This window comes from Pyrgilauda ruficollis, unplaced genomic scaffold (genome assembly GCF_017590135.1).
Source record: "Pyrgilauda ruficollis isolate IOZ18807 unplaced genomic scaffold, ASM1759013v1 scaffold98, whole genome shotgun sequence".
Classification (NCBI taxonomy): Eukaryota; Metazoa; Chordata; class Aves; order Passeriformes; family Passeridae; genus Pyrgilauda; species Pyrgilauda ruficollis.
The window spans coordinates 1,500,077-1,523,277 of record NW_024531932.1 but is presented as its reverse complement, the minus strand read 5'-3'; the positions used below and the strand labels follow the sequence as shown (position 1 = coordinate 1,523,277).

The 23,201-nt window shown below is 41.3% G+C and overlaps 2 protein-coding genes across 5 annotated transcripts in view; one reads left to right on the top strand and one right to left on the bottom strand.

The window, feature by feature from the left end:
• The window catches only part of LRRTM3 (leucine rich repeat transmembrane neuronal 3), a 74,114-nt gene extending 57,817 nt beyond the window's left edge, over positions 1 to 16,297 (top strand). For both annotated transcript variants that reach the window (XM_041490077.1, XM_041490076.1), the window contains one exon: positions 16,088 to 16,297. In XM_041490077.1, coding sequence (XP_041346011.1) covers positions 16,088 to 16,297 — 210 coding nt within the window. The remainder of the gene's footprint in view (positions 1 to 16,087) is intronic.
• CTNNA3 (catenin alpha 3) overlaps positions 1 to 23,201 on the bottom strand; it is a 414,675-nt gene that overhangs the window by 287,065 nt on the left and 104,409 nt on the right. The gene's annotated exons all lie outside the window — the stretch shown is intronic.

Below are 23,201 nucleotides of genomic sequence, written 5' to 3'. Positions count from 1 at the left end.
GATGTACCACAAGTGCCAGAAGCAGCCTGAACCACCAGGATATTCTGGTGTCCTGGCACATGCCCTGGGCAGAGCTCCCAGGTCAGGCATGTCCCACAGCTCTGCTCACACCTCGTGGCCCTGCTCTGCAGGCTCTGCATACTCTGAGCTCTGCTGCTCTCGTGTGCAGCTCAGGAGCACAGAGCACCTCGCAGCAAACGTTCCTGCACGCACCTTTCAAATCCCCTCGCTCTCATTTTAATATACTTAAGTTTGAGAATTCACACATGAACATGCAAAAATCAAATAGACAAGAAAAGCCACTGTGATTATAATAAAAGCTAATTTACTTACCATGCATTTGTCTACAGCTGCTGTGAAAATTGCTTTAACCAGTCCTAGCTGTGGGCTGAGAATGACATACATCTTCTGAAAGTTTCAGAAGAAATAGGCACTAACAAAACACTTTGATTTTAAAAATAAATAAGAACATTAGAAATGAAAGCTCCCAAAGCAACTAGAAGTCTATCATATTGTATGTGAGTATTGAAGTGAAAAATGAAAATACACATATGCACAATGCAGAGACTTAAAGAATTGCCATGGAAGAGTATTAACAGCACAGGACTTCTTCAGGGGCAGCATTAAAGAGATTTCTGTTTTGCTTCCCACCTGGAGAAAAAGCAAACCCCAAAGAACTGAGACACAGGTCCAGAAACACACAGGATTTCCTTGAAAATCAGAAAAAGCATAAGGACCTTTCACCTAGAGAGGTTTGAAATCTCCTTTAGTACTGCTATCCTGGCCAAATGGACTTTTCCAGAGGCAAAGTTCTTCACAACTGGACCAATTCCTACACTAATTAATGTCTGATTCAGCTTAAAGTGCTGATCCTGATGAAACGTGGCATCAGTTATGACAGGAGCAGATGTTTTTGCAACATCATCACCACCAATTAACAACCACTTCACAGGCTGCTACACACAGCGAACCACAGTGTAACTCACCCTACTCCTCCCCAGGAGCTGTAACTGCAGCTGAGAGTCAAATGCAGCTGTGCAGGGGGGCCACGGGATGGTAGAAATGCCAGCAGGGCACAACCTGGCTGTGGCCTTTAAAAATCCCCTGACAATGAGCAGATGCCCAGCACCAGGTACCAAACTGAGGTTTGTACTTGCACCCCACTGCCACGCACTGAGCCCCAATGGCACAATTAGGAGACCTCTGCGAGCACACCAAATTACATACTTTTCCAACACTCTGAAATCTTGATTTAGTAAATCCTCTCACCCTGATTTATAATAAGTGAGTGATGATCCAAGCCTGGAATTGGGGGATTATCCAAGGACTAACAGTATCTTTGTCAATGAGAGTGAATATATCTGTCAGTCTCTCACTGTTAATTCACGAGTCAGTTGAAAATACTATTTGGTCAAAGTATCCATAATGCTTGAAAGGCCTGTTAGAGATCAGATCCAATACTGAGATGAGACATCATCCTTCAATTCTTATCATGTATTTGAACAGAGATACAGCAATGCTTCACATTTAAGTAGGTGCCACAAAAATGGGAAATACCTATGAAACTGGTCAGATACTAGCAATTAAAAGAATAAAAGAAAGTCTTACAGTGACTAGTTTAAAGATCCCCATCCTATACTTTCAGCAAGATAATTTGGCAATAAGCAGCCAATAACATTAGGAATAAATATGTATAGAATTCTCTAGTCTAAACATTCTTTTCAGTCCAAAGTCTGCTTGTGTGTACAGACAACACAAGCAACTGTTTAAGCTTCAGCCAAAAAAATAAAAAAAGTGTAGCAGGAAAAACTGTTATGCTAAAAATCTTTCTGCAAATCTTTAAAAAAATGCAAATGAAATGGAATTTCCGTTATTCAGTCCAGATTTATCTGTCAACAAGCTGCCAGTTCCATAGTTGAGGCTACAAAGGCTGAACTCTACTGGAGGACCCAATTCCCCCTTTGGTGGCAATCAACATTAGACTTTGCTGTGAACAAAGCACTTTGGGATCCCTTTTCAGACATCTGGTAAAAAACCTCTTTGCATACCCTATCAACCAGTACATGAGAAAAGTACTTTAGAGTTCAGAAAAACAGAGATGGTATTGTATAGTATAAATGTATCAGACTTCTTTTATATTTGTCGCTTCTACGTAAACAGTATGGTAATGGCAGTATGGCATTTTTTGTAAGTAGGTCACCATAAATACTTGGAATTATATTACATTTCTCAAACCTGAAAACTAGGACCTCATCCTGCCAGTTGTGCCTCTTGGCACATCTACCTTAGACTTGCAGCAAATACTTCTGCAAATACAAAAGAGCCAAAACTAGAGATTTTATCATAACCTACTAACCAACTGGTTTCCAGAGCCTGTAATACCCCAGAGTTATGACATCTTCATGATTAACAGGGCTATCAGTACTGTCTGCTTAGGTGATGGAGGAATCCACATGTTTCACTGGAAACTAATCCTGACTCTATCATCCAGGAGCTCAATAATGGCTTACAGGTTAAAAACCTCCTAAAAATGAGCCACTGGGCTGGCTGGTTTGACAAGTACTTGCCAAAAGGAAGTATCCTAGAGGTTCTGAATACATCCTGAATTACTGAGGAAAAAACTGGACTTTATGTGCACACTGGATCTCTTGCCCAAGCAGATGAGCATTTATTTCCCTTCCCTGCCAGACAGGGCCAATCTTTGAGGAGTCACAACACGAGGTAGGGGGACAGTACCAAGAGCCTCTCCCTTTGTGCCCCTCTAAGTGTTTCAGTAACACGCAAGCCAAGCAAGCCAAGCCAAGCAATCCTTCATGCCCTGGCTCTGAAGACCCTGAGTGAGAGTGTTGTGCAATGGAAAGGTGGAACCACATGTTTTTCCCCCTGAAACAAGAAGAGATTGGTATCATCAAAAGAAATGTAGGAAAAACAGGAAACAGGAGGTCCCATCCAGACTTATGGCACCTTAATATCACAACACATACAAGAAACGTTTGGGTGATCCTGATGAAACAGGGTTCACACTGGAGATGTGTTTTATTTTACTATTGCACATTCTGTTCAAAGCCCTGCTGCAATGCTGAGCAAGGGGAAAGATAGCTGGCTGGGGCACTGTGAGTTGTTTAATTAAAAGAAGCTATGTCCTGGCCAGAGCTTTATGTTAAACAATTTGCTGTTTAAGCAACCACCTGTTCCATCAAGTTAGAGTTGGCTCTGATTGAGGAAAAAAATTTAAGAGACTAAGCTGGGAAGTATTCATAACTCTCCAACACTGAAGAAAAATAAAAAATGTAAACGGACATACATTCTATACATCAAAGCAGAAGATTCCATAAAATCAGTATAAAACACATTTGTTGAATGCATTTTAGATGTTAGAAAACCCACTGAGCAGGCACATTCCTGATTACAGAATCAAATGAAAGCAGATAAAGACTGCCAAGTCTCATTCTACCACATGCATACAACAGAGCTCTCAGGAGTCAGTGCTGAGCTGAGCCACACCACACGTCCCGAGGGACACCCAGACAGCACCAACACACACAGCTGTGTCAGCAGCAGGGCTGAGCCACCCCTGCCAAAGGACAAGGAAATGAACAAGCAGCCACCCCACCAGCTCCCCTGATGCTGCACACAACTCAGTGGGTCACAGTCCCAGCACAGCAGGCAAATTGAACACGAGCCCTGGCCCAGGGGAACAACACTGGAGAGGTACATAATCAAATTATTCTGTGGCAAAGATTGCCACAGCTCTGACACCGAGCACTGAGGCTCCCAGACACTCCTGCTCTCACTGCATTCGTTTTTTCCAATCGGACACTTAGACAAGCTTAGCTTTTTAAAACCTTCTTACAACACTTGTGCTGCTTTTCAGTGGAATTCCTATCCCAGCAATATCATCATGCTCCTCATCTTTTTGCTGAGCTGCAATTTCCTTACCTTCCTTAGTTTATCCAAACAAGCTGCAGGAGCTAAGGATTGCCTTGCTCTTGCCCTGAGATGTCTGCACAGCTCACCCAGGCTTCACTCCTGCGCTGTGGGCAGCAGGATTGCCCCTGAGAGCTGGGGGCAGCACAGCAGTGCCAGTGCAGGAGGCACAGCAAATGCAGCACAAAGAACAAGCTGGCTGCTCAGGTGCAGTAAAAATCCTACAGTCTGACTGCTGCAGGGAAGCCAAGACGTGATACAAAACAGCAGCAGGTTGCTCAAACCTCTTCAGGAATAGAAAGAAACAGAAAGGACAGGTAGATTAGGATTGAGCCTAGAATGCTTTCAGGATTTGTTTGTTTGTTTGTCTGCCTCCCTTTCTTTTAGTCAAACAACATATGTGAAAACACCACATCCTAACTGAATAAAGAAAATAAAGAATCTCAGAAACTGAAAATCCATTAGGCTGCATGTATTGCTCTTAAAGAATAAAAGATAATTTGTTAATGAAGAAGAAATGAACATATCAACAATTCAATACAAATCATTAGCCCAAGCAATTGCATTAGCTTCTCTGAATGGCAAATAACTTTTACTTTCCTCATTTTTGCTCTTTAAAGCTTTTCTTTTTAAACAAAAAGACAAAACATTATTTATTCAAATTACATAACTACTTCTCAGAAAATGAATTTATTAGAGTGTTTTGAAAGCTCTACTGCAATTTTTACATTTACTCCAGAAAGAGAATGATGGCATGTACTGAAAAAGTTGGCTATCTAGGATGCTAAGTGGTTTGTCTTATAGATACAAACCAAGCTTAAAATTAGTTATTCCTCCTTTCCTTGCTGCACTCTTCTCAAGTTGCCACCTTATCTCTGGAGTAGTTCATAAGATAATTATTTTCATCCCTTTTCTCAATAACGTCAAGAAAAGGGTTATCTCTGAATACGGTGTTCTTCATAATTTTACTTTCTTTTAAACCACCAGTTATTACTTCTGTATAAGCAAACTTTCAACCATCCGTGTTTTGAGATTTGAAAGCCAAACTGCACAGTAGAAACAGAGAAAGTAAATGCAGCCCTGCCTGAGCAAAGGCAGTGGGCTGGCAGTGCCAGCCTGGCACACAGCCGGTGTGTGGCCAGCAGGATCCCCGGCACAGGGAGCGGTGCAGGAGCTGCCTGGAGCCCTCTCCCTGCCCTGCACAGAGTGACTTCTGCACAGGGCACTTTGCACAGTGCTCTCAGACAGCCAGAGCCCAGCCTGGGCACGCCACTATGCCAGAACACCATCTTCAGACGTGACCTGTGGCTGACACCTTAGGGAATGATAAACACAATGACACAGAAAATGCAAGGTACCAGCTTAACTGGAAGAAAGCTACAAAGGACTGCTTTGTGCTGAGCATGAAGCAAGAGCATTTTCTGGGGCAACCACTGCAGCATTAATCAATCTACACACCAATTTCCTTTAAAGTTACTTCATTCTCAAGCCAGCCTTCACTTCACCACAGAAATTCATAGAAGTGAAATAAGTGCTTCAACAATCAGTGATTTGGCTGTCTTTCCTAAATCAAATAATTATTTTATCGCCTTTCTCTTCCAACACACTGCCAAATCCCACATTTCCACTAAGTCCTCAAATAATCCTAGGAAAAAGCAATATTTTCTGGGCAGCACTTGGTCTTCCCCAGACCCATTTCCTGCCAATGCCAGATACAGAGTGCAGATACAATCAAAAACTTTGTGGAAGGCAAACTCCAAGTGAGGCCCAGCCTGTGTGGCTGGGACACAAAGTCCCTGCAGAGGCACAGTCTTCTAATAAACTCCTGGGTGACCAAAGACAGCTAAATGACTCAGGAGCCATGCCACGACTGAGTGCATAACAGGGAGAAGTGAGCAGCACTGAAATCTTCATAAGCTTCCCTTTTATAAATCCTTGTGCTTGTAAAATCAAATAGGAGTCACAAAATGTGTTGCTAATGTTCATGAAGTTGGAGATTTTTTTTCTGTACAACTTTAAAATCCATTGCTAGAAAATAAACGTGACCCATTCCAGTTAACTTCACCAGCTTTGGGGTAAGAAGTCTTTCACAGGGAATTTTCCAGTGTAAGTTTGAGACTGGCAGATTTCTGCACCAGCCAACTGCATCTTTGGGTAGCTCAGCTGAATAGTTCTCTGTTCATCTATTTTTAATGTGCAAAGCACATTACCAAAAGGAACAAAATGATAAATAGCAAACTATTCTTTAAAAAGGCAGAAAACATCTCTGTCACATAAAGTTCTATCAAATATTTCTCTCTTATTCTAAAATCCCCCCAGGGAACAGCCCTGACGCCTGCCACAGCCCCTGGCTGCAGAGCAGGTGCTCAGCAGGGATCTCGTACGCCAGGGCTGCAGAAGCACAAGAGCACTCCAGAGTGACCCACCAAATGGAGAAAGCCAGCTCTTCCCCAACAGAAGGCACTGGAGCTGGGAATGCCAGCCCAGCAACATGTGGAGCAAGCTGTCACTGCTCCTTTGCCAGCAAGCCTGCACAGACAGCAGCACTCCTCACCAGTGACACCTTCTGACCTTTTGGTGTTTTATGGCTCCCAAACACTAAAACAGAATTTATGACTGCATAGTCACACTACTTGGAACCACTTCTGCCTTCAAACTCCTGACACTCCACAGGTGCCATCAGAGCCCTACATGTGGGACAAGCCAGAGTCTGTCTGGTCTTTGATTGCTATGTTCAGAGAGAATGCAGAAATGCCTAAGGAACTTGAAAGGAAAAAAATGGGGTCCATGCCACATCCTGATGCATGACACACACCAGACACTGATCTGCCCAAGCAGCCAGATGATGACAAAGGCATTATCTACATTCTGTCCTGACAACTTAATTAAGTCATTTAATTAGTAACAGCCATCAAGTATTGCACTGGCACTGTTAGTAACTCCATCCATTGTTGCTGGATTACCTTTTTGTCTGTGTTCAATGGCTGAGATGAGATGTGATGATACTTTGAGACCACCATCCTGCTAATGGCATGGTCTGGCCTGAGCAAAGGAACCAATCCTTGAATTATTCTCAAGGTACTCAGAACTGGTCAAAAATACATAGATGGATTTTTTCAACAGAAAACTGCAATTAGCGAAATTAATTTTAAAAAGAAAAAGAGAAGTATATACACAGTATCTCACTAAAAAGTCTGGAACAGTTGGATTAGACTACAATTTCTCATTACAATTTTAATACACTATTGCCATTTTACAGATTTAATCAACATTTCAAAAATCAATTTTGATAATCCATATTGTTGAAAGTTTAATTACTAAGACAGCATGTGACAAAAACCAGTTAGAACAAAATATTCTAATTCAAAATTAAAATATGTCAAAAATGTCAAATGTCCTTAATTGTTTTTTTCATTCTAATTCACACCAACATTTCTCAGATTCTTGAATTTCCATCTAAGTGGAAGTTCATGTTCCACCATCAGGATCTGCCTAGAGCTAGTTAAGGTGCAGCATGAGGCCTCAGAGTATAAATTTCTCATTTTGCAAAGCATCACTATCTTATTATCTTCAACATGCACAGACCCATTAACACAGGTGGCTCACACATAATTTTATCCTTCTCAAGCACAGAGGGAAATCCTTTATTACCAGCGCAGTTTTGCCCACTCTGCACCTGCAGGCAGGAAATACCAAGCCCAGGCACACAGGCCAGGGGCATCCAGTGCTCCCTGCACACAGCTGGGCCGAGCCCTGAGCCCTCCAAGCTTGTCCTGTTTGCAACAGAATTCCCTCACTTATACTATTCTGCAGAAATAAACAAAACAAACACTGCCCATTTCATGGTAAAGTCCAAGAACCAAGTCTGACAAAGCAGTATTTTACTTAAACATTAAATGTAAATTTCACTTTTCTTTTAGATCTATTCTTCTCTATTGATTTTTTAAATTTTCAGTTAGAAATTTTTCTTTAGATTCTTCTGTGTTTAGAGTTGTTTCTCCCAATATCCATTAAGAAGTCTCTTTTTTCTGTGTGAACATATCATTTCTCCTACCACTAACAATGAACAAGGACTCGATTCCAGGAGAGCCTCTGCCAAAACTGCAGTAGCATTTTGGCATCATTCAAAGGGTTTTTTAAGATAGATGAAAATGCTCTTGTTCCAACAATTAGAAAACATCAATATGCTAGTTATTCAACTGAAGAGCAATGGTAGCTATATGGTGAATTGGTCTTTTGCCTATTTAAATTATTCTTTGAAGAGATTATCATCCACTCCTCTTTGAACAACACAAACCCACCCCACAGAACAAAGGAAGGATGTGAGAAGAAAACCTGGAATTCTGTGCAGCATGCATTACAATTTCAATGAGAACAGCTGCATTACGCAGTGCAAAATAGACTTCAAACAGAAAACACTTCCTGCAATAAACAAACCATTTTAGTTTTAGCAAATTGTTAAATCCCAAGGGAATCTGTCTGTATCCTTCAACTAATTTAAAGATTTGCATGCAAAGCTCAGCATGTGGGGCACATTTGGATTTGAGTCAGGTACTTTAAGGGTCTTTAAGACCATAAAAATCAGCAAATGGATTAAAGCAGACTCAGTACAGGCTTTCCATCTCTGACAGGTATGCCTGGATTAGTCACTGGAATAATATTACTCATAGTTTAAACTGATGTAAGCTGTGAATGTTGAAAACACTGTGCACAAAGCAACACCACTACACAGAAACAAATTGTTTGAAACGTAAAGAGGAATTTCTATTGCAGCATGCCTGGAACTGAAATCAAAACCTCATGATTAACATCCTCATTGTTCAGGAGTAGTTTCCTGTGCCCAAAGAGGCACTTGGATCTTCTGCCTTTAAATGAACTGCACACACCAGACAGCTCGAGGTGTGCTTGGGCTCAGCACAGCGCCGTGAAATGCAGCAGGACACAGAGGCACCAGACACAGAGCTGGGGAACTGAGGGATGGGGGGTTACTGTTTGTGGTTTTAAACCCTTCCTATGTGTGTTTTTACACACTTCCTATGGCTCTGGGACTTGAGATTACATGGGAATATCCCTGATGCAGTATCACTGACCAGTGAATGCCTCAAATTCCCTGGCACTCAGCTGGGAGTGCTGTAATAGCAGCAGAACAATGTGACTGCACCCCCCTACACCAGCTGAAGAACATCCTGCCTGACACGCCAAGCTAATAAAATTAAGCATGGCTGCATCTGCAGGAAGGGCTTTGCCAGCACACCTCTGCTGAGCCAGTGTTGTGGCTTCAGCTACCAGAACATTGTGGATGGGATTCTGCCAGCTGCAGATGTGACAGGAAAATCTGTCCTCCAAAAATGTCAGGAGAAACCATCAAAAACATCAGCTTTTGGTTCAGTTTTGTGGTTTTTTTTAATTGGTACCCCCTTTTAATCTCAAGATACCTGTAATACAGAATACAAATGAAATACATAGTTTGTCTTCAACTCAGTTTCTACACACTAAATTTTGGGAAAATCAAGCTAGCAGAGTAAATAAGGCCTCCTCCTCGCTCTCAGACACAAGTCCCTCTTCCCTTCAGAACTATAAATCTTGTGGCCCTGGCTTATAACATCCCAAGGAAGCCCACTTTACCCAAACACATGCATGTGTCACCAGCTCATTCCTTCAGGCAAGCCACAGCTCATGCAGCACTTGGCAGGATCAGCCTCTGGACAGCCCAGAACCACAATTACAGTCCATGCAGCAGCAAAACTGTTTCAGCATCAAGGGCTGACAACTAATACTCAGAACCACAGAGTGTGATTTCACTGTTTGTCTCAGCACCACCAGACTCTCCTGTATCTGAAAGCCTCTTTTGAGATACAGCACTTAAGGGAAGAGAGCATCAGGGCATCTCGGTGAAAAGCAGCCAAAGAGACAGTGCAGACTGCAGAGAAAGCAAAGGTGAATGAGGTAATAGACTAATGGCAGCCAACATCAATATAACAGAAAGATGGAGAGCTTACACAAATTATTCATATCGTCAGTAATAAGAAGGATTCTTCCTCCCTAAGAACAGAAATAGAGGGAAAACTACAAAACAAAGCAAGTGAGAAAGGTTAAGATTTGGAAGGTAAGAAAGAGAAAGGGCAAAGCATAAAAAGGATGATGTCACCATCATCAGTTTATCAAGTTCCTTGGTATTTTCTAAACCCCCTCTTACTGGGGTTTTAATAACTTCAGCTTTCACTAAATTTAGAACTTAGCCTTCATAGTTAAATGCACAAACTATATAACATTTCCCAACTGTTCACACACTGAAAAGTAAAGAACCAGCTAAAGATTATATCAATAAAATACTTTGCTCTTCTTAAGGTAAACTCTTGACCTGTGGAGTTTGAGTTGTGGTTCTGAATACTCAGAGTAGCTAATACTTCAACTTCTGGTTCACTCAGTGTTGTTTATTCTGCTGCTGTTTTATTTCTCTGTAAACAAGCCTGATGAAAAGTAATGAGATTGCCTGTTATAGTACTTAGGGGATATGAAAATTGCCTGTTACATTAAAATAATTAGAGAAGAAAACAAGATCATATTAATTGCACTCTACAGAAGCCTACCCAAGGTATGTGAACCCATCCTCTGAGGAACACAAAAAATTCTACTTAGAGCCCACTGATGGCCCAAAAAGTTCAATTATCAACCAAAACAGGAACAATTAATAAAAATTTGTGAGAAGAACTGCAGTTGGTGTTGTAAACGAGTGGATATTGCAGCTGGCAGCCTACAGTGGGTTTTGCTCATTATGAGAAGTACCCCTGATCACCATGTACAGATCCTGCTCTCCAAAACACCAAGTGTGCCCTTGGGTTTGGGGAAGACTTGCTGCATGAGCAGGCCCCAGGCTCTTTAACTGAACAAGCACCCTGCTGTTCAACTAAGCCGGGCTTGGACAAGTTTTGAAGAACTTTAAATCACTGTTTTGTTCTACTTCGTGATACAAGAGATTTTGATTTAAGGGAGCCAGACCTCCCCTAACCATGAAACATATTAATGTAAATCCAATTAATTTCATTGGTTTTCTCCTTAGCATTCTAGAACTTTCCGAGGAGAAGGGAAGGAGATGCACTGACCTCTTCCAGAGCTTGTCCACATGTCTGCATGTACAATATACACACATTACCTACATATGTGGCTTAAACACACATTCTCTGAGACATCTCTACAAATTCCCTTTTCAAAGGTGTCTTTTTTAATGTGCTTTTATTTATACAATTCCCTTGTATTTCAAGATAATCTATTGATTGCTAAATAGAGAATTGTAACTAAGATAAAGCACGATGCTCAGGTTGTCCAAGCTGCAACAAATCTTACAAAGACAAAAGACAGCTCCCTTCTTCTACCTGCAGCAAAAGCTTGCTAGGCAATACTTCCATGTGAGTCCATTATTCATCCAGCATCTCAAGTAAAAGCTTTATCTGTGTTGATTCACTTTCAGTCACAAAGTTCAGCGCTGTTGTTTTTAAATGATACCTCAGTAATTGTGCCTGCAGAGCCTATCTGATAAACACCAAATTTTACACACAAATTAAAAACAAATGAGAAGCCTAAAAAGGTTAGTGCTCAGTTAGATATGGATCTAATTGTAATAACATTTTAGAGCTACTTTAGGATAATGTACACCTCTATTAAATATTATGAACCATATTTCAAGCAACTAAATGGATTAATCTTTATTTAGACACACACTCTCATACCTATTTCCTTAATTCACTTTACTACATTAGAACTTGAAAGACTGCTATTAAAAAGAAACAAAAATCCAAAACTGCAGGTTGTTCAAATTAAAAACAAAACAAACCCAAACCAACCAACAAATAAAAACCCACATAACCAAAAGAATCCACACAGACAAATTAAAAAAAAAAAAAAAAAAAAAAGGCAAGGAGATATTTACTTTGTCAGGCAGAAGAGTATTTATAACTTATTCATTTTTCTAACATCATTAGCAAGCATAAGTGTCTAACTGAAAAAATGTAATACATACTCCTTTCTGAGTCAAGCACGCAATTAGAGCTAATCAAGACACAAGTTGTTCTCATCTTACAAATGTCACATTCTTTGCAGGAAGGAAAGATTTTAAGTAAATATCACCCTGTACAAATTTTAGGAAAATTAACAACATGAAAGACAAAATGTCCAGCAACTAGGAAACCATGGCTCATTATGTCTTAGCCTGAGCCCCAGTGAACTGAATCAGTGGAATACAAAACCTTTTTCTTCTGCTTTCTCCTCTTCATTATCATCTTCTTAAAATTAAGAAGAAAGGGCTCAGTAGGTGTTAGCAGCTGTCCACTCTGGCATTTCAGAAACTGGTAGAGGTGAATGTCAAAATTAGTATGTGCAAATTGCTGAGAATTTTTTTTCAATTCCTCCTGCTTTAAGATATCAACTCTACATTGACATAAAAAAAAAAGCCTGGTTTTCCCATGGAACCCATCTGTGATTGATTGAATGGTCTCTACCCTCTCTTCCAAACCTCAAAAAATACCACCTCACTGTCAAGTGTCCAACATTCAAAGCAAAGCTTCAGAAGTTCTGGTCTTTGTTTGTCAAGGTGATTTTTACTGTCTAATGCCACCCTCCCTTTCCTAGGGAATGTGCTGCATCATAAATTACTGAAAAGTCGTGTTGAACACTGAACAGGAAAGACTGCAATTACAGATGGACTGTAATTCTAATCATGCACTTAGTAAAGATTTTTTTAGTATTAATATAAGCCTAGAGCATTCAGTCACTGAAACAACTGAAGTCTAGACACAGCAGCTACTTCAGTAAGAGATTATTTTGTTTTTACTGCCATGGAGACAATGGGTCCTCCCTTGAGAGTGGCTCAAGTGATGGTTTAAAACACTTAAAAGTATTTCAGGTTCCTCATCTGCCCTTTGCTTCTTCATTCTGGTCCTCCTCTGCCAGGAATGTGCAATTTAGTCTGACACAGCAGTGAAGGCTGGGCACAAAGCACCTCTTTGGATTCAGTTGCATTGTTTCTCACAATGTGGGACCCCAAGGTAACCACAGATGAACATGTTAGAATAGGAAAACTGCCAAAGCCAAGCAGGACACATGAACCATGCCATGACTATGTAGCAGACAAAAAGCAAGAGTTCCTCAGTATTGGAAATTCGTACACCTGGACAGGTGTGCCCTTTGAAGACAAAACACAATTCTCCCTCACTAAGAGGCCATTAACATTTGTGTGAAGAACAATTCTGCTGTTCAGTGAAAGCTATTCTTGCTGCTTATACTTTTGGTAGGTTTTTAGTTACAGCCTGAACTGAGTAGAAAATGAGTTTGAGAGAAGCAGGGAAAAGCCTGAAAAAAACCTTTCCCTTTGCATTCAACTCCTCCGTGCCACTGACAGGGAAATTAGCGGAGTTGATGCCTGTCCCTGGGACATCTCGTGCCAAAGCTCAGCAGCTGATCCAACAACCCACTGCCCTTTACCAGGCCTTCAGAACTTGGACTTGGAAAGGTTGAAATATGTAAACACGAAAGAACCACCTAAGAACTGAGAAGTTTGAAGGAAAGCAGAGGTCTTTAGGAGTGACTAGAGATTCCTGCAGCCATCCTTTATCAGCACATTCAAGGGACAACAATTCAGCCCAAAGCATTCACTGCCTTACAGCGTGGCCTCCTCACAGTGTATGCAAATTACCACCAAAAATAACTTCTGGTAACTTCACCCCCCACAGCTGAATTACTTCTTGGTAGGGGAGCCAAAAGGATCTGAACTCTAAATTCATGACCATCACATATTGGCTGTAACAGATTTATCTGTTCCTTTAACTAAAGTTTCAGTATCTCCCTTGTTTCACAGCACAGCAGTTTTAAGTGCTTGAAGAAGCAGACAATGAAAGAAAAGGGACAAGATGATAATCAGATAGGTATCTTCTTTCCATAACTGGCTACCAGACAGTTCTAGGGCATTCTAGAGAGAAATTAAGGGACTTGTTACATGCAAGACCTGCCTAAGTTACAGGGAGAACTTAAATGCAGGGGTACAGAGGCAGGAGATGTAAATGTAGCTACAAAACATTTTGTAAATGTAGATACAAAATATTAGCCCTGTCCTAAGAGTCCTTAAGGAAAAGAAGTCACAGAGACAAACTGATGGATGGTGAAGTATCAGTCTGAAGTTCATTTGAAATAACAAGAATCTTCCCATGGCCACAAATAAAGCATTTCATTTTGATATGTGTCCATAAAAGCTGTATAGTTCCCTGATGTGTATTATGAGGGCTTGCTCCTTTTTTTAATTGAAGGCAACAGCAAAACTTGAATATGAAACAGCTGAAATTCTCACATATTGACCATATGCTGACACACCACATTCCTATGCCTATTCTGTTCATGACATTCTCCTTACTCTGTAATTCTGTACATTTTCAGAATGACACATCTCAGCTCTATCACTTCTGTTGCTTCCATCCTTCAGTTCATTTTATTCTCCTGTTTCAGTGTGGTTTATGTTCATCCCTTCTCTTCATGATCATCTGTTTTCCAGCTCTGTCATCTTCAAGGAAAATATTCCATTGCCCTATTGTAATTTCCCATCACAACATTCTCAAGCTACCCAGAATTGGGGCTGTCCCCATATGCCTTTATTTTCTGAGTTTTCATTCTCAGGATTCTACGGCTGAAATTGAAATTGCCCCAAAAGGTTTGAACACCCCATGCCCATGAAATTTAACAAAATACCAAAATCCTTAGGCTGAAAGTATCGCCACTAATTCCAAATACAACACATTCAGAAAAAAAATGCAATTTTGTGTCTTATGAAAGTGCAGTCAAGGTCAAGCAATCACGTAGGAACACAGGCACAACAGCAGAAGCTTAATAAATGCTGTAAGGCCTTTGCAAGGCCTTTCCCACCTTTGCCAACTACTGAGATATTCATCTGGAGCTACAAGCATTCCTCCCCAACCAGTTCACATCTGTTTAGAAGTAAATACACTTCTGCAGGCGAGAGAAAATAACCCATTTCCTGCAGACCGCTGTAATTGCTACAGAGAGACCAGACCCAAATTATCTGCCTCCTTTTTTTTAAAAGAAAAAAAAGGAGCTTTCCTTTTACCCCATGGTCACCTTTCAACGGCCAGTGATGATCAAAAGAAAAATGAAGAAAAAAAAAAAAAATCAACATTCCAAACACTGGACTACATTCTTTTCAGGGCTGAACAGAATTATTTTAAAAAATATTCTGGTTTTCCATACAGTTTTGTAAGTACAAACTTTTAGCTGCACTTCCTATGTAAAGTAAGTCTACAGCTTTACCCTTCCTGACTGAAAAGACAGAGGGTTGCCAGAACTTCCCCCTCATTGCACAGAAATGTAATACTATGAAATGAAATTCAGCTTGCAGAACAGATGCCTCCTTGAATAGAAACTGCAATGTGAAGGCTTCTGAGCTGTAAATCTAAGATAAGCTGGGGCATCCTGATGCTCATCTGAACCTGAACTCCAAATAATATGAAGCTCACATATCACTGGTAATCAAACACTGCTGTGGGTTTTACTCCAGAATTGCTGTCAGAGATGAGAACTACTAAAATTGCAGTGATATTATTAGATTACTTATTAATTTCAAAAACAGGAGGTTTTCATAACTAGAAATTTTATGGAGACACATCCCAGAAGGAATGAAAACAGGAAGGAAAGCTGCAAAGGAGGAGATACAAATAGGGATGTTCCTTGTTTAGTTACAATGCCAGGAGGGCTGAGGTCTCCTTCCCCAAGCACTTCAACAGTAGGAACCCTCTCACCTGTATTTCCAAGCAGACCAAAGGTATCACACTCACTGACAAATTCAAGCCACTGCTTAAAAAAGCATTTACATTTAATGTGCAATATTCCCTGACAGAGCGATTATAGCTGAGGTTAATTACATTCTAAAGATAATTTAACTTGGATCACATTTTAATCTTCTCAAACACATTCAAGCATATACACCACCCTGGGCCTCGAGATCCATGCTGGTGGTCAGGGTTAAAACATCCTGGAGAAGAGCAAGGTGTGGCAGAGGGATACAGAGAGCAGACAGTCTGGTTTTCCCACATGCAATTCAGGCAAAAACCATTTGGTAATGTGGTTTGGTAACTGCTGCTTCTCCCCTCTGGTTTTGCCCCAGATCCCACTGTCCATGAACATGTCAACGTTCCTGGCCTACGACCAGCCCACGCTGAGCTACTGCGGGGTGCACCACGAGCTGCTGGCCCACAAGCCCTACGAGGCCAGCAGGCAGGAGGAGGCAGCGGACACGGGCCTGGAGGCTGAGCTGGACCTGAGCACAATCACCACGGCAGCGCGGATCGCGGAGCACGGGCAGCAGCTGCCCTAGGGGCTCCTGGAGCGGGGCTGCAAGCAAATCCTGTGTAAAGCTGTGGACGCGAGTGAGCACTTCTGTGGAGCGGAGGATCCCTGTGCAAATTAAAAGTCAATCGCAAAGATTAATTGTTTCCAGTCTACAATTTGTAATTAGTTCAGTTGTGCAGTATTTTTTTGACTTCAGAGTATGACCCTTGAAAGTGAATCTTTTTCAAAACTCATCCTACCTACCTGTATAAACTGTACAGATGTAATGTATTTTTCATATTGTAAAGTTTCGATTACCAAGAACAACCGGTATGTACAGTGGCATAATTTAATTACATCTTACTTTACGAGCTTCAGTTTCTACAGCTTCAAATTAACAAAAGTTATCTCTTGTGTTATTAAGTCACTCTGTTTTGTAGGGATCATTTTGTTACTGCTTTTGTGCCCAGACAACTTTAATCTAAAATTCTGTCCTTTGCAGAATATGCACCATTTTTACTGTGTTTAATGTGTAGAATTTTATCTACTGGTTCCAGAGGGAGGATTTAACTATTCAAACTTGTAAGAAATTCTTGAAATATATAGCCAAGTTTTCCTAGAAATGAAAATTTAAAAAAAAAAAAAAATTATTCTCCTCAAACTTACCTGTTGCCTTGAAATGCAGCCTGATTTTTAACTACAGAGCTTGGTTATGCAACTGTTAGTCAAGGCTGATGATATTTTTTTAAGCCTCACTGCTCTGCAATACAATACAGGACAGGAGACTTCAATAGGCAGCTACAAAATCTGCTGTGAGAGTCTGCCAAATCAGGCATTTGTATTTCTGCTTAAAGACAAAGGGGTCCAAAACCTACTTCTGTCACAGGCAGCTGCTGACAGAAGTGGCAACAGAAACAAATCCTTATACTACTCCTAGAATGTAAAATGTCACTCAAAATAAAAAACCACTTGCTGAAAAATCTAGTAATTCGGAACAAATGCTAAAAGTGTACAGTCCTTTAACATTATGATAAAGCAAACAAAGAAAAAAGCCCAAAACCTTTAAAGAAAAAAAATTAATGTAGTATTAAGTCTTTAACAATTGCTACATTGCTTATTTGTCTGTCATTTAGTATCTGGATTGAAGCATTCTTATACCCCATTCTTTTGTTTTAAATCTTCAAGACTTCTCAATATTGTACGAGAGTAACTTTTTATACCACTACACACTACCCTGTAATCATAAAAGATTACAGAAATTAGGAAGACATTATATCAAGCTGACTCTGTGAAAAACAAAATGGAAACACAAGCCTTCTAAAATATAGGAAAAAAAAAAGTTTCATATGGTGAAGCAAATTTTTTTATAATAAAGAGAAATTATATAACCAAAAATCTATTTTTTCTGGATCTTTATCCTACCATATTTTCATGTAGCTTCAAAGCAGAAGACTGAATTTTAAAATTATAGGGCAACTGTTTGTACAAAGCAAGGTGAATATAATGAAAAATAACTTCAAAAATTGGTAACAAATCAATCTGCATTCCGTGCCTGTTAAGTGGAAACAAAGTATCAAAAGAGAATACATTGTACTGCTTATTTTTTAGCACTTAGATTTTGTAACATATTTTGCATAAATTATTTCCTCTTCAAAACATTAACTGTCTTTTTAAGACACCTCTTACACCTGCGCACTTCGGTTCTGTTTTTCTTCACTGCACTGGTTCTTGAACCTGTTACCTTCCACAGAGCTGGAATTTTCCTACACATAGTTTGAAAACACATTCTGCTAATTGCCCACTGGTAACAGACATGCAGGAGTCACTCTGGAGCCCAGTGGCATTCAGGCTGCAGGAAGGAATTACCTGAATCACTCCACAGATGGTTTAGAGGTGCAGTGTTTTGGCATTCTGGCTATTGGAGCAGGCCTGAGCTGGAAGGAGCAAATACCACCCTCCCAAAAGGCGCTTTCAGTGGTTCTTACTCTGTCCTTCCTATTCTGTACTTGGACCCGCTGCCCTCGAGTATTTACAGTGTGTGAACAAGGACCTGGCACTGAGGGAGCTACTCAGAATGCCCAGGTGTTCAAAGGCTCCATTCACAGCATTGGACACTGGTGAGCTTAGACTGGGGAACATGAGAAAATATTTTCTTATGCATAGACACAACACATTTTTGATGTATCTGTTTAAAGAGGCACAGCTGGGTAGATATTCACATACACACTAACATTTCCCCTTCTCTCTTCCTCAGTTGTGAATCAAAGACTCCCAGTTCCAGATGTCACAGGACAAATGGCAGAAGCAGAGTCACAGAATTAGCCCCTGACAGATTCCTCATGCTCTCACAATCACTTGCAATGCATGTGAAACACCAGGCTCTCTGTAACCCCAGCAGGCCACTCCAGTGCTCTGCAAGGTGGATCCAACATCCAGGGCAGCAGGGGGTGTGTGCTCACCCCAGTCCCAGACTGCTCAAACATGCCTTTCTGTACATGTTCAGTGGATACCCTTTTTTAAAATGGACTACATCAGCCTGAAACTTGTTATCCTCAGTAAAACATCCTCAGATGTCTTCAAGAAAGCTAGAGGGCAGGTAGGTACCTTCTCTAAAAGATCCTCATGATGAAAAAACCTAGGTTAGGCTAGCCCAGAAGATGACCCACTCCTGAATTCTGACCTTAGCCTGCGTACACCTGCTTGCCAACAGATTGCTGCCAGCTCGATTCTGTGTTCAATTCTGGCTGCAGAGGAACAGGAAATGCTTTCGTTCCATGGATAGAACAGCATCCCTAACAAAGGCCCAGCCTCCTAGCTCAGTTAGCAGGAAGAAAGGAGTCTGTGGGTTCAAGTATTTATTAACAGGGGGTCACTCTGATGTATCATTTCCCTTTGCACACACCAGGAACAGAGGTAGCCAATGGCATCCACCTCTGTCTCAGTTAAGTGCCATCACCAGACCTTGGCAGGTTCTTTTACCAAGGCTGGGGGAAGTCATTAAACTTGCAAAATACAAACTGAGAGACAATATAACCTCTAGCAATGAAAAACCCAAGACAATTTTAAAAATAAACCTAGCTCCAAGCAACAATTCCCACCATCATCCATCAGTGGATCATGCTGGTACAGCAGTGCACAGGGCTGAAACACCCATTAGCAAAACAAGCCCAAGTATCTGACTGGAGACCCTCCCTAGGGAAGGGGGTGTATAGAAAGATTGATGACTAATTTGACAAATTCCTGCATGTATCTCAAGTAAATAAAAAATAAAAAACCTCCCCACCATCTATACAAGAAAGCAAATGACTGCTTCAATTAAAAAGTTATGAAAATCTGCAGTACAAACTATTCTCAAGGGATCTGAGAGCTACCACTAACATAAAAACCCCCAAAATAGACACAGTTTTCGGACACACATCCTAAGTATCAGACTTCTTTTGGCAACACACAACCAGTGGAAAATGCCAGCCTCAGAAGCTGTGTACTAGGCTTGCTCTACTCAGTCCCTCCATTTCTCTCTTTCTCTCTCAAGGCATGTTTTATTTCTTGTTATTTCCAACCCTCAGACTGGACATGAGAACAAAAATTGTGCAAAAACTGTAACACGAAGGCTAAAAAAAACCAAAATAGAAGTGCAAGGGCAACACTATGACCTAAGAAATAAGGCAGGATTCCAGTGTCACTGAGCTGTAAGGAATTCTTGATATTGCTACACTAGCAATGAAAGTCCTCAAAGATGGTGAATGTTAATTAATGATATGATCATGTACAGTGTCACACACAAGCAGCTGGATTCAGCTGCCAGCTGGGGTCGCAACAATGGTCTGCTGAACAGGTGGAAAAGTTAACAGCTTAACTCACATTCTGCAGCTGATCCTCCTCTCTTGAGGGAAAGGGCTGTGTGCTCCACAGCTTGGTACAGGTCTCAGGGCCTGGGCTTCCTAAAGGCAAATCCCATCAGTAAAGGCCGAGTTTAACAACGGCTTTACCTGGTCACATCAGAGGTACACCCAGCCTCAATAACCTGTCTGGCACAGCAGCTGGGAGACGAAACCCAAAGAAGAACTGAAGACTGGGCCAAGCACCCAGCTGTCTTTCCCCGGAAAGCTCCCAACTCTCTGTAGGTCAGGCACTTCCTGAGCCAAACGTGGCCCCACAGCAGTCCCTCTCTGCATGTGCACACAGCTTCTTTGAAGACACAGCTATTGGCAACATTTACAACTGCTGCAGCAAGGAAAGCTGCCTCTTCTCCTTGTTCTGTAGGAATGAATAATCTCCGTGTTCCACACAGAAACACGACCCTCACGTAATGAACAATGACACACTGCCAGCTTGCAGGGAGCATGGATAACATCCCCTCTGTCACCCAGAGGGCAGGCTCCAGCTGAAACCCTGAGATTTCTCTTAGGGAGGGCGGGGAGGTGTGTATCTTATAATCAAGATTCAGCTACCCAGAAAGGAGAAATGCTTTTTCCCACGTTTCTCAAGTCCATCACAACAGTAAACAAACAATAAACCTGCTTGTCAGAAGTACTCCAAACATTTTTCAACACAGAAATATAGTTATGAAGCTCTAATAGGTACAAGTTTAACCATAATGATCCGTACCTAAAAGCAGATGTTCCTTAAATTCCACAAAGAAAGTCTAACATTTGAGTGAATGAATAGCTCTATTTAAAATAACAAAGCCAGGTTCCATTTTATTGTTCTACCTAATTACAGAACCTGATTAATTTCAGTTATAAAGTTTCAGAATAAGGTGAACATAATCAGAGTTCATGATTAATGTTATTCTAATGAACCCCCAAGAAATTAACATTTTACCACTAGAACTTTGCCAAGAATTTTTATGTAAGCTGAAGTGCAGTGTGTACAAGTGTGAAAATCCCACACAGCACGGAGCTTCTATTCTACTTGATCACCATCAATCTGGTATGCAAATAAGCCACTCTAAGAACGGCCTCGTTAGATGGCAACCACGGAGGAGCTCCTGTTGTGGGACAGCAAATGAGCCGGTGACACTGCTCACCCCCCAGCCCTCTGACAGTACAGCTCCCACACGTTCCTGGCAGGGGATACGTCGAAGTCCCACCCCAACAGACTAACAATATACAAATGGGCATTAATTAGTGCTGCGTTAATATTGCACTGGTTTGGATTAACAGTAACATGTGATGATTGCCTTATTAACTGCCTTAGGTCAGCTGACATGAACAGGGTGGATGGTCTCCTAATAAACCAGAAGAATTCAGTGTGCAGTTATACAAGAGTATGTTTTTTTCCAGCTTTCATAGAGAGCAATTCCCACTTTGTATTCCCTAAGAAACAGATTTTTAAGGCGGATGCATTTAAGCACTGGTTCTATCCACAATCTAATCATAAAGTGAGTGCTTCAATGAAACATATTTCAAAGCCCAATAATTTAAACATTGTTATACACTAATTCTGTGTTTCTTAGAGAACAAAACCCTATCAACTTTTGCTGAGAATACTCATTAAAAGAAAATGATGTGTCTCTGCAGCACTGTGCACTTCAATAATTTCAGTAGTTTTATACAAGAGTGTGTCATAAATGAGGCATGGAAAGCCATTAACTGAACAATTCATATTGAATACTTTGTTGTAATTTATGCTTTCAAAAGAAATAATGGAAGTGATTTATTTTTCTAGTAATAATGATGCACCTCCCTTTTATGTCTTGCTGTTGGTAACTTTATTTTTAAAGAACCTGTAAGCTTGCACAATTAGTCCAGCCTCCACTACCCAAAAGCCTTATTCTCATTGTCAGGAAAGGAAAAAATACAGCTATCAATGGTGTATCTGAATATGCAAATAGGATTCATGAAAAAGATGTATTTTTGTCTTCTGCTTCAGCATTACCTAGACAGTTCATACTTCTCATTGCCTTCTGCAGTCTAGCTCTTTTTCCAAAGTCTAGCTGTCACAACTGAGACTGCCAGCAGTAAAACAGAACTATTCAGACTGAGATCCTGGAGGGAAATGCCTCTCAGGTATCACCTCCGGAGCTGAGCAGCTTTGCTGCCAACCAAGCACAGGCTGAAGCTTCTCTGACTCCTTTCCTTCATCACTACCTCTTGCATATATAGATTCATAAATATAATAATGCTATAAGAAAAATCAACTTTTTTTTTTTTTCATTCTACCACTACACAAGGGGATGCAAAAGTTTGGGTTTTTATAATCTCTGCACGTTAAAGCCGTGAAGAGATACGGTTAACTAATGTCAGTATGAACTGTGCTAACCCCTCTTCCATCAAGTGATTGTAACAGAAACTTTAGAAGTTTCTGGAAAGAATGAACATGTTGCCCTACCCATCTCAAAGGAAAAACAACTGCATAGGTGTGTCCCGTTCCACCGAGCCAGAGTTGGGGAGGATTCTTTTGATAGATTTATCAGACATAAATAAAGGGCAAATGGGGCAATATTATATCTGAGAACCGTTTCTTGATTTAAAAAAGGTAAGTGTTCCTACTAAGGAGGGAAAGAACAAGGCACAGAGAGAGGGAAAAGAGAGAGGGGGCAAGAAAGAGAAGGCAAGGACAGCGTTATCACAGAACCCCGGCTCTGTCAGCGTCAGCTTAGCAGGCAGAGCGGGGACAGGCGGGAAGCACGGCGGGGACGGGCGGGGACAGGCGGCAGCGAAGCACGGCGGAGCACGAGGCCGTGGCAGGCAGGAGCCGGCCCGCAGGAAGGGGCAGGGAGGCAGGAGCACGGGGAGGAAAGGCGAGCGGAGCCCGCAGGCCAGCCCCGCTCGCTCCAGGACCCGCAGTGTCGCAGCCGGCCGCTTCCATGCGCTGAGGCTCCTGCCCGGGCGAGCGCCCGGCACCGCCCCACGAGCCAGGGTGTGCCGGTGGGTGGGTGTGTGTGTGTGTGTGTGTGTGTGTGTTGTGGTGTGTTTCTTATGCTTTAACTTGGTTAAGTTGTACAT